The sequence below is a fragment of the Diachasma alloeum genome, unplaced genomic scaffold (genome assembly GCF_001412515.2).
Source record: "Diachasma alloeum isolate Michigan unplaced genomic scaffold, Dall2.0 Dall_scaffold_00291, whole genome shotgun sequence".
Taxonomy (NCBI): Eukaryota; Metazoa; Arthropoda; class Insecta; order Hymenoptera; family Braconidae; genus Diachasma; species Diachasma alloeum.
The window spans coordinates 1,286,458-1,297,833 of NW_021680430.1; the positions used below are offsets into that span (position 1 = coordinate 1,286,458).

Here is an 11,376-nt window from a genome sequence, read left to right on the forward strand (position 1 = left end):
GGATCGTTAGCCGGATCGAGGCAGGCCAGATAAATGACGTGGTCGCAGTGTCTGACGTGAATGAAGCCAGAACGGCTCACCTACGCGCACGCCACAGCGGGTATTTTCCCTTGTAGTCCCGGTGTCCCGCGTTGCATATGCCTTAACATGTATCCGTGAACACACGTGGATGGAAAAAAAATAATCTCTCTTATACCTGAAATAAAAGTGAGCGCCGGTGATCGCAATAACTGCCTAATGATACATTGAACGACCCCGTGCACCCAGACGAACCGCGCGACGAGGCATCGATAAATTAAATTCCCGGAGCGCACACTCGCGCGGCCAACTTCTCCCTTTTTTTCAGACTCGTTGGAAGGTGCGGACTCGTCCTCTTCCACAATCTCATTCAACGTGCAAACCATCGTTTAAAAAACAGTACGATGTACTTTATTTTTAAATTAAAGAAGGAAATTCATATAGCGTTCCTCATCTTTGTGACGTCATAGGAAATTATTGAATCGGGTTTGGATGAGGTAGAAGGGACAGCGATAGACAATAATATTAGATTTTGGGAACATTAAAAAGGATTATATCGCTATATTGTTCAAAGTTTAACTATATGTACCGAATTATAAATATTGCAGAATTTATTAGCTAAATTTTGCGATTGAAGATGAATAAAATATTTGAAATACTAAAATGTAATTTCCTACCTAAATTATTAGTTGATAGAATATTTCGAAATTTAATTGTACAAGTTGATGGTTACTTTAAGATTAAAATTTTTTAAGATTTATGTTAAACATTGAAGGCTTCACAATTTAACGGTAATTATAATTGGTGGATATGCCTATCACTGAGGAGGGAATCGGTATTATTCTCAATATGAGTAACCAGACAATTTTTACTGAAAAAATTAATAGTCCAGACGGGGGTTCGAACCCGGGACCTTCCGATTATGATTATTCAAATTTCAAATTACAAATTTCAAATTTTTATTTTTTAATTGCCACCGAAAACACCAGTTGTATCATGCGTGCAGCAGCAGGGTGTGTCGCGAGCAACCGAAAAAGACGCGTGCACACGTAGTAAGCAAGAATACCACACACAATGTCACCTCCTGCGCACGCAAAACAGTCGTTAACTTTTCGTGAAATAAAAAAAATTGCCCGAGTTTACTCGCAACTTGTGGTCACTTTGTCATACCATCTTATCTCAGTGGATTAAATCAGAAAAAGTGGAGAATAATTAATTGAATAAATAAGGTGATAAATATTGAGATAAATGTTTATTCTCGGTTCAGAGAAAATTGTTCTCTCTCTCTCGACGGTTTATCTATTCTCATTGTTGCTTCTGCGCTTGAATCGAATCGAGGGTGGATATCCCAGTATTTGCGGTACATGAGGGGGCACTCGGTGGTATGGGCTCCGAGGAACCGTAACATCGTTTATCATCGGAAGAACAGTCAATCCATCGCATTGATACGACAACGATCCCCCACAGACGCTCGCACCGTTATCCCGCGCATTGTTGATCTTGGAATATATTTAATTCATTTTTCTTTGTCTAATGATTTTTTTTCTCACGATGGACAAAAGGAAAAACAATTGTAGAAAAAAAGACATTTATTCCTGGAACTGTTCATCAATGTTTCAGAACCGATGAGAATTTTTTTGATGACACGCAGAGAAATGCTGTTTTTGAATAAAATAAATTCCTTGAATTAATTAATTAGTTAATTAACTCATATATTTATTCAATCAGAAAATTCCACTTGTCCAAAATAAACAGTTCAAGAATTTCGAATAGTTCTTCGCGCCTAAAACCGCAAATGAAAATAAAAGATTAAGTTTGAAAAAAACATTTCTCATCTGTAATAAAACATCAACAAAGAAAGTGGAGAATACGACGCAGTTCAGCTACCGATAAAGCCCCGATTTATTTCCGAATCAGTTAAGAAGCCCGAAGTGATTGGAGATGTCGATTGAATTAGACCTAGAGTAGATCATCATCCGATAAATGTTAAAGTATCCTCATATCTTCTGAGAAAAATTGATCGTAATCCACCAGACGCGCGATATTCGGATGATGCCATCTACGAAATCTCTATCAATCAGAATGTGATGACAGTATCGAAACATCCTGGATCGAGACTGATGTATAAAAGAGCAAGAGCAGGATCGGAATCACTAGAGAAGCTAGACAGATCACGTCGAAATGCAGCTCTTCATTACAGCGATTCTCCTGACTCTCGGGTTGGCCGTTTCAGGTAAGTGAACACTTCAAGGTAGGTAATTAAGACTGATAGGGTTGACAATACTTACGTTTTACGAAGGTCGAGACATCGCGAGAGTCGTTGGAGGCCACGATGCTGCAGAAGGCGCCCATCCGTATCAAGTTTCTCTGAGATTTCGTCAAGGCTCTCATTTTTGTGGTGGAGTCATCATCAACGAGCGCTGGGTGTTGACTGCTGCCCACTGCCTCGTATCGTAAGTACTAATGGCCTCAACAAGTCAAGGAATTTTTGTCGTCCGTTTCTAGTGACTAGTCTGCCGGCGCGTCTGGGACGTGAGAATAGACGAATGAGATGATTGACTCAGTCGAGAGTGCGACGGGGGTTTGAGATGTTTGGGATATTGATTCGGTATTTCTGTGACGACTTTCGTAAAATTATGTCACGTCGTATGTGTCCTTCAAGGAATTTAGTGATTCCTTGTCAAGTAAATCCTTGAGGCCAAATTTCTGATGGCGATGGAGCACATGTTTTGAACTGCTCTTCAATTCTTGAACTCAGCAATTGCTCATAAGCTAAATTATTCGAATATAATTTAATTTTAGTAAAACAGCATCGTCAATCAAAGTCGTCGTCGGCACGAACCGTCTCAGCAAAGGTGGAACCAAATATAACGTCAGCATGGTGATCCCGAACGAGGACTACGACGCCAGTAAATTCGCCAACGACATCGGATTAGTGAGGCTCGCTACGAGAATGTGGTTCAGTGACAGGGTAGCCCCGATCGCCCCTCCAACCAGTGACTTTGAGCAAGTGGACTACCCCGCTGTGATCAGCGGATGGGGCTCCACTAGACTCGGCAGCGCACTTCCCGATAAACTCCAGGAGTTGGATCTCGTCATTATTGATCAGGCTAAATGCAAATCTATTCATAGTGTGGTGACACACGATCATATCTGCACGTTTACGAAGGTCGGAGAGGGCGCGTGTCACGTAAGTGATTTTTTTTTTCGTTTTTATGAATACGCCCTTATGCCGTGAGAATAGACAAGTGGGAGGGGGCAACCTCGGGCTTGAGTTTGACAGGCTCGTGATGTTTGCGATATGTTCGAGATATTTCGGTTGAAGGTCACATCATTACGCGTCCGTGACTTTTACCGTACGGCTAGTGCCACGGCGCACCTATAGGACGTGAGATCGCAGACGTCGTGACCTGTTTCTTCTTTTAGGAAAGACATTAAGGTAGGAATTTGCTTCATCTTGGGGGGTCTTTTCCAGGGCGACTCTGGTGGTCCCTTGACATCCGATGGCGTCCTCGTGGGCCTCGTATCCTTCGGCTACCCCTGCGCCTTCGGATACCCGGATGTTTTCACCCGAGTTTGGACCTTCATGGACTGGGTCAAGGAGAATATGGAAACTTATGGCGACGTTTAGAGGGGTTTCCCGAGGAATTCAATCACCGGTTTACTTTTGTTAATGATGATCTGCTTATGTAACTTGGACGTTCATATGACGAAATAAAAATTCTTCAAACACAAACGTATCTGATCAATTTGCTGCCTTTTTTGTCCATTGGCGAATAAAAAAATGATTTGATGTATAATTAATGTTTTTTTTTCAATTATTTGGATCAGCCCTCCACGATGGGCACTTGTGCAATCACTCTCCCCTTACATAGCACCGGGCGTTCCTTGGGCGGGGCGCAAAAAGTGCTGATACATCGTTGAATAAACGCCAAAGACAGCTCCGCACGTATGTCCATCAGCCTCCTCATTTAGAAACTCGAATCGTGGAAGTTAAATTCATCCGTTTGACGTTCAGCTGACGTATGCTCGAGGTTTCCTTTTTTTCTGACCGATATGGTTATATCCTAATTTATTTTTTCCTCTGTAGCAGTTTGGAAAATAGCGGATAATATGATCAACATCCGTCCATAATTTTCCACATTCACGAGAAAAAAACTCGTAGAACTCAAAGTTCTTTCGACCGGCGACGGTGGCCGAAGTGTTTGAATCGGTCGGCCGGACGGCGGGACCCGTGAGGCGCGGGTTCGAGTCCGGCTCGGGGCAATTGGGATTTTTATTTTTTTGGAAACCGTCGAACACAGAGAATCATCGGAGGAGTGTTAGGAAAAAATTCTCCGATGAAGCTCGGTCGATGGAAGCTCGAGTCTACTAGGGTTTTCCATGGTTCGCTTAGTCACCAGGAGAGTCTGGAGTGGAGTACACCTCCTGGGGTACAATGCGACACGGTTGGAGAGGAAGTCGGCCCATGAAACCGCAAATATGTAAAAACTTGGATAGGGTATACATGGCGAGGAAAAATAAATAAATCAGTAGCGAAGTGGTCAAACGGATTAAGTCGATTTCGGCTACTGGCCAGTTTTCAATGAATATCTCGAAATTTAAGGGAGGTAGCAAATTTTTTCTCATAACCTTTTTAGTAGCACTCAATTCGCTCTACAAAAAAGGTTATTATGAAAATTTCGCTATCTCCCTTGAATTCGGAAATATTTCTGGAAAACTCAACTAAAGATTAAATTGACTTAAACCGTTTGACCACTTCGCTACTGAAATGTTCTTTCAAATTAAATGAATATTAAGTAGAGTGTGGTTACTTGAAATTCTATTACACCTGCTAATCCCACTCCTCGCTAATTTTTTTCCCAAACCACTTTTTAATTATGATTAAAGTCTTCCGCATGATGAGAGCTTTGCCAACTTGATAAAGTCCAAAGTTTCTCCCTGATATCCTGACCTTCTGCACTCTCGTCTCATCACGAATTCATCGGCACGTTTGCGCTGTTGTCATTCCGCCCAGAAGTGAAGCGTCAATCGTTTTTCTTGCCCTCCTACTGCGCCGGAGTCTCGACTACCGTCTGATTGAATAAAGTTGTCTCCTTATTTCTGCAGCGGGCGGGGAAAAAAAATCACGTGAATTTCATGCAGCAAAAAAATAAAACTGTCGGAGGATGTTTTACGTCTTCTGAAAAGAGTCAGAGTTGCCTGGAGTGGGGGAGGTCCTTCGGGGAGTAACTCTGGTATGTCCGAGGGAGCCCCAAATAAAGGATAATCCCCAGGTCATCTTCAGGTACTTGAGCCTCGTACAATGGGGTGTCGTGTCCTCTCGGGGGATGGGTCACTGAGATTAGCACCCAACGGGTAAACATTGACGCGAATTAGTCGAGTAATATTCTCATGGCGCTCGTAGCGCTGCTTTTGAGAGGCCGTGAAGCCAGCCAAATGTTTGTTGATACCTTCCGAAGGGATTTTAGCGCATTAGATGCTACGCTGCAGCGCCCCTGGGTGTGCCCCTGAAGGATTATTATTTACCTCCCACTGTTTATTTTGACAAAATATGTCGGAGGTAATGGAGATGTCATCAGTGGGAAAATCGTCATTTTAAAACCGTCATATGTCAAAGACAAAAAATATGTCTTCCTCGATACAGATGTGATCTAAAGAAATTTTTATTTTTGAAGCCCCTTATCTTTTTTAAATTTTATTTTGAAAAATCCTCTGCCCAATCTTCGAAAACAGAGACGTCATGTGTTGTCTGTCTCATTTGAGTTGAAATTTTTCGTCATCCAATTAAAAATAATGGAATCTCGGACAAAAACGCTATTGAAAAACTACTCCCGATACCCCGTCATTGTGGCCCAACCGTATTCTCCAAACAAAGTATAAATCAATCGTACAATAATAGCAGCCTAACCGTCTGGTCTGTCCCGATATTCCCAATTTTCCCAAATGGTAGCTGACGCCGCCCCCCTTAGGTACACCGTACTCCCTTTTTTCGCCCCTGTGAACAGAAAATAGAGGTTAGCGCGCGTCACATATGTCGATCCGCCATTTCACGCGCGGCAGTCCCCCATTTAATTCGGAGGTTCGGGGAAAATTGTCGAGCACAACTAATTGAAAATCGCAAAGTGCCGGGGCTCCACTGGAGCTAACTCAAATTCCATTTTCCGTTTAGGGGTGCGATGACCTTGCGTCAGATACGGAGGACACAGAGGCATTAGTCCGGCTTTTTTGTGAACTCTATTCTCTCGTAAGGAAAAACATGGAGACTCCTGGGGAAAATATTTTCGACGGGAGAAAAGGTCGAACGAATCATCGTGAAATTTGCGAGAATACTTTTATGGAGACCCGCACGGGTGACGACAAGGGGCTACCACTTCGGAGAGAAAGTTTTTATGAGTCATTGTTAGGGTCAGAGGAGTCTTGGGGCAAGACCTACCTGGAGGAAACATCAATAATTTTGTTTACGGGAGGAGAGGTGAAATAAAAATTAATAATAGCGCTTCACGGTGGACGAGAGGGGAGTCCGCAAGGAAGTCCACAGCTGGCGCGTGGCCTCGCGTGTCCTCAGATATTCTAGGGCTGATGCTGGGCGCTGTCGTTGGAGGCAGCGTCATAAAATATCGACGAACGTCGTTCGGAAATATTGAAGGGGGCCAGGTATAATTCTCCCGTGGAAAATTGTTGTGTCTTCATTTTGGATATTTCTAGGGAGAAAGTAGTACTACGAAAGAATTTTGCTCAGTTTGGTGATGATGGGAGAGAGAAAAAAATGATGGCTTTAAAAAAAATACAGGAGGAGACATTTTTTTTAACTGATAGATTTTTGTTTTATGAAATTTTTATTTAATCTCTTCACGGTTTATTAAGATGACTTTGGGCCATCATACATCGGCATCAATCATTACTTTAGTAATATTATGAGATGTTGCACCATACAGTAATTTAGATTTACTTATCGTTATTGAAATTTGAAGAATAATATAATAATTGGTTATTTAATTTTTTAATTATTGGTTGATAAAATAATTCGGGATTTGAAAATTTAAATTGACGGTTATTTTTAAAATAAAAAAATTGGTGAATGATATTAACAATTGACTCATTCTAAATTTAACTGTAATTCAAAACTTCGATTGTGCCAATGTCAGCAATAAAGAATCATCAATCAAATTGCACTGGGTTTCTAACGCTCAAGGCATTCCCCTTCAGGTCCATTTTTTATTCTAAAAGAAGTTCTGAAGTCTAAACTAGTAATGACATGATTAAATGGCTATTGCCGAAGCCAAAATTGCAATAAAAATTTCAAATTCTGACGAAGAATAGAAAAATGAAAAATGACTGGTGGAAATCCATCGAGAGTCCCTTCTGAGCTGTCAATGGAGAAAGTAAACGGACGGCTATAACCTAGAAATTTCACCACCAATATAATCAATCGAAACGAACACTCTCTTCACGTTTCGTTAATTTTTAAAAATTCACTTTGGGAAGTGTAAGCCGTCGGTGTAAACGAAAATGCGTTAGATTACCCCTCAGCGCATGCGCAAGGAATCTAGGCGCATGCGTGCGCTTCAATTTCATCGCCGAAGGAGGTTAGCGTCCCTTTCAAAAGTGTCATCCACAAACTTTCAGAGTTCACATCGTCAAGAAGAAAAATCGTATGAACGTGGGACTGATTTCATATTTTATGTTGATCATTTCCCTCATTCAATACTCAGGTGTACATTTTTCCGCGCCATCACGATTGGAAAAAATAAAAAATAAAATACGAGTTAAAATTTTTCAAAGTCGTCCCAAAAATAAAAAATAAATACCGTTCGAAAATCTGAATTTACCTTTTCAATTCCTCCTCTTCATTCCCAATGCAACAATGATGAAATAAAATGAGTGATGAAGACTCCACAGTTTATTCAAAGGGCAGATTGCTATAATGCCTCGCCGTGAGCATTAATGAACCTAGAAAATGCAATACATCATACTCCCGGGGGCGTTTCCACGTGCGGTTGGTAACTACATTTTTCACGCGTCCTTTTTCTCCTCATCCACTGTCCCAGTATGATTATCTAACCGGCGAAATGAAGTCAGTAGTAGAAATCATTTGCGTTATTCACTCGGAATATCGTGCTGTCCCCTCCGTCACCGAAACCGCCTAGACCGGGCTCAGTCTTCACTTCTCTTTCATTGCCATCTCCCTTCCCACAAGGATCGCCCTCCCCTCAGATTATTATTTATTATCGCTGCACGCTGACAGGGGCCCCACAGTGTCCGAATGCCTCTGATATTATACAACTCCGTGCGAAAGAGTCGCCGTAATGTATGTGTATGTGTCTGCAATTTACTTTTTTCTTCGGCTACAGTTCTTTTTTTCGTCTCCTTTTTTTTCGTGGCTCTCGTGTTCGGTGCATTTGTGTAGCACGAGCCCTGGACACGGGCAAAAGCGTGCGCTTACAGTATCATCATCAATCACTTTTCTGTTGTTGCCTGCTCCAACTATTTATGTTGGACTCTGGCTCACGCTGCGGCCTATCACCGTCTTGGTCGGTTAACGATAATTGTTTTAAGACGGGCCCTCCAACCCCTTTAAAAGCACCCATCATCACTATTTGTTGACACTCTTGTCGAAATCTAGTGTTGCCCGAAAAAAAATCATCGCCCGAGCATGTGTATAGACACTGAAGCTGACGGACAAATGATTTACTTCATATGAAATAATTCCATCGAAATAAATACGATTTTCCGAATTTACAAAGAAACGAAAAAATTGTTGAAAGAAACCGAAATTTTCAAATAAACAGTTTTATTTGATTAAAATGGGTCATTTCTCTGAACGCATCAGTCAGAGTTGAGAGAATTCAACGACGATGTATCTTAATCGTGCAAAGGAGACGAAAAAAAATACATCACCCCGTCGAAATCTCTCGTTTCTCATCGTTTCTGTTTTTCTTTCTTCGTCCACTCTAGCGACACATGACGATCTGACGAAAAGTGGGATTAATGAAAATGCGAAGTCCCGCTAAATGCACACGCACATGTACGGGGAACACACACTGAGGGAGGACGAGGTGAGGGAGAGGGCATCTGTGGTTCCAGAAAGGAGGGGTTGATTAATCGTCGTCAGTCCGGGGTTCTAGAGAGAGACGTCACTCGCAAAGACTGCTTGCGCGTCTAGATTCTGTAGTCGGGGCAACTAGCTTTGTTTACCTTGTTCACCGGCCCGAAATATCTTTCCTGCCGCAACGGTGTGGCTGATATCACTCGACTCAGCCCTCGAGATTTTGCGGAACGAGTTTTTTCGCGAATTTGAAAAACATCAATTCTCAATTAATTACAGTGTTAAGGATGTTAGCCACACTGAGACAAAAAATTATTTTTGCCAAATATCCATTTACTTGAGAGAAGCATTTATTTTTTCACAGTCGTATTTTTTCAATCGAGTCATGCCCAGGCGAGCCTGATTAGGTTTCGATTCAGTAGCGAAGCGGTAAAACGGTTTAAGTCGATGTTAGCTTTTGGTCAGTTTTCGATGAATATCTCGGAATCTAAGGCAAATAGCAAAATTTTCGTTATAACCTTGTTTGTAGAGCGAATTGAGATCTATGAAAAAGCTCATTATGAAAATTTCGCTATCTCCCTTAGATTCGGAGATATTCCTCAAGAAATCAGTAGAGGGCTAAGTCGACTTGAACCGTTTTACCGCTTCGTTACTGAATTATAACAATCATATTGCACACCATATACGATATTCTCGTCAACGAATGGACTGCCAGCGTCTCCCTGAAATTATGCATCCGGATAAAAAATTAAAATATTTCTTATGAAGATTTCGGCGATTCGGTAAAATTATACAAGCGAATTTCACTTCAAAACAAATATCGGATTTTTTTCTCAATTTTGCGACTTTAGAATTTCGATTCATCAGAGTAATTCAAATCAGTATTCACATGCTGACCTTGCGGTTTAGTTTATTAAAATATTCTTGTGATTTCAGTAGTAAACGTGATTGCAAAAATCCCGCGCAAAAATAATGATTTTTCGTGTTTTAGGTAGATTTTATTAATTTTTGCAAAGCAAGCAAGTAACTAATTTAGTGTTTGTCTAATTGAGTTCGTTGAAATCAAATCCAATGAATTTTTTTCCCGAACAACAAACTATTTCCACCATTTATTTTTCACTTTTATGCATCTAGTAAATTTTAGTCACTCAGATTCCGATACATGCATCGAAAAGCTGAGACTCACGTGTGGCAATTACATCTTTGGTTTCATTGTTCATTACGAAAATAATTGCACTTTTCCGTTTTCATTATCCATTATTATAATAGTGAAAATAAATTTTATGCCATTATCGATTGATAAATCATGTATATCGTTTTTCATTTTCATTTCTCATTAGTATTGTAATGAAAATGACATTTCATAATATTATTCATTACGAAAAAAATAATAATTCCATTTTTTCATTAACCATTGATATAGTAATGAAATAATAATAACAATAATGGAAATTATTTTCCTGCCGATCTCTAATCATTGTATGATGCACTTTTTTTTTCTTCTTCGGTCTGACGGGTGCGGCGCCATCATCACTGTCGCTTACCGATTCTTCCATACACCTCGGGCGGGAAAACATGAATTTCCGCCCTTGATGCACAATATACTATTTTATTTCTGCATTTCTGAGGCAAGTGAGGGTCTCAGTGGCATTAGACGGGCCAGAAAATACAGAATCAACGTTCACGTTTTATTAAAAAAAATTCCTCTGCATTTGAAACTCAGGACAGAAACATGAAAATACCCAAGAATTGACGATTGTCTTCTGTAACAGTTTATTAGATAATAAATTTTATTTCTTGCTTCTGACTCGATAAAATTTAATGGGAGTTCGTGAGGCACGTGGAGACACTGCGATGAGGCTTGTGAAAGCTATAAACCTCCCCAAGGCTATTCTCCAATAACAAATAATTGAAATTGTAGAATTATCGCCTATTTTTCCAATTTGTTCACACGGAGAGAAAAATTCAATAAAAATTACCAGAAAAATACGTAAAAATTACTTTTCGAAACGGAATCCGCGCGCGAGGTAAAATTCAATAAAAAGTGAAATTTCGTACTTTGTTCGGTGATGAGCCTGAAAATTCACTGAAAGTTTCAGATTTCTTCTCTTCCATTCCTACAAAAATTGCCGGAAAATGATTCCCCATTGCGGATTACGCGAATTGCTCGGTAATTTTTACTGAATACTTCTCTCCGTGCACTCTAAATTAACTGCGAACTACTCTCGCCTCAATCGCGGGCCCCAACCCGCCGACCTAACGATTGAATCTTCAAGAACCCCCCCCCCCCCCCCCCCCCCCCCCCCCCC

General features: G+C 40.8%; 1 protein-coding gene across 1 annotated transcript; it reads left to right on the forward strand.

Annotated features, from left to right (window-relative positions):
* The first annotated feature begins 2,199 nt into the window (after window positions 1-2,199).
* LOC107039059 (chymotrypsin-2-like) lies at window positions 2,200-3,649 on the forward strand. Its single transcript, XM_015258497.1, has 4 exons — window positions 2,200-2,251; window positions 2,318-2,471; window positions 2,821-3,208; window positions 3,494-3,649. The coding sequence occupies exons 1-4, from the start codon at window positions 2,200-2,202 to the stop codon at window positions 3,647-3,649; spliced, it is 750 nt and encodes a 249-aa protein (XP_015113983.1).
* Window positions 3,650-11,376: the final 7,727 nt, after the last annotated feature.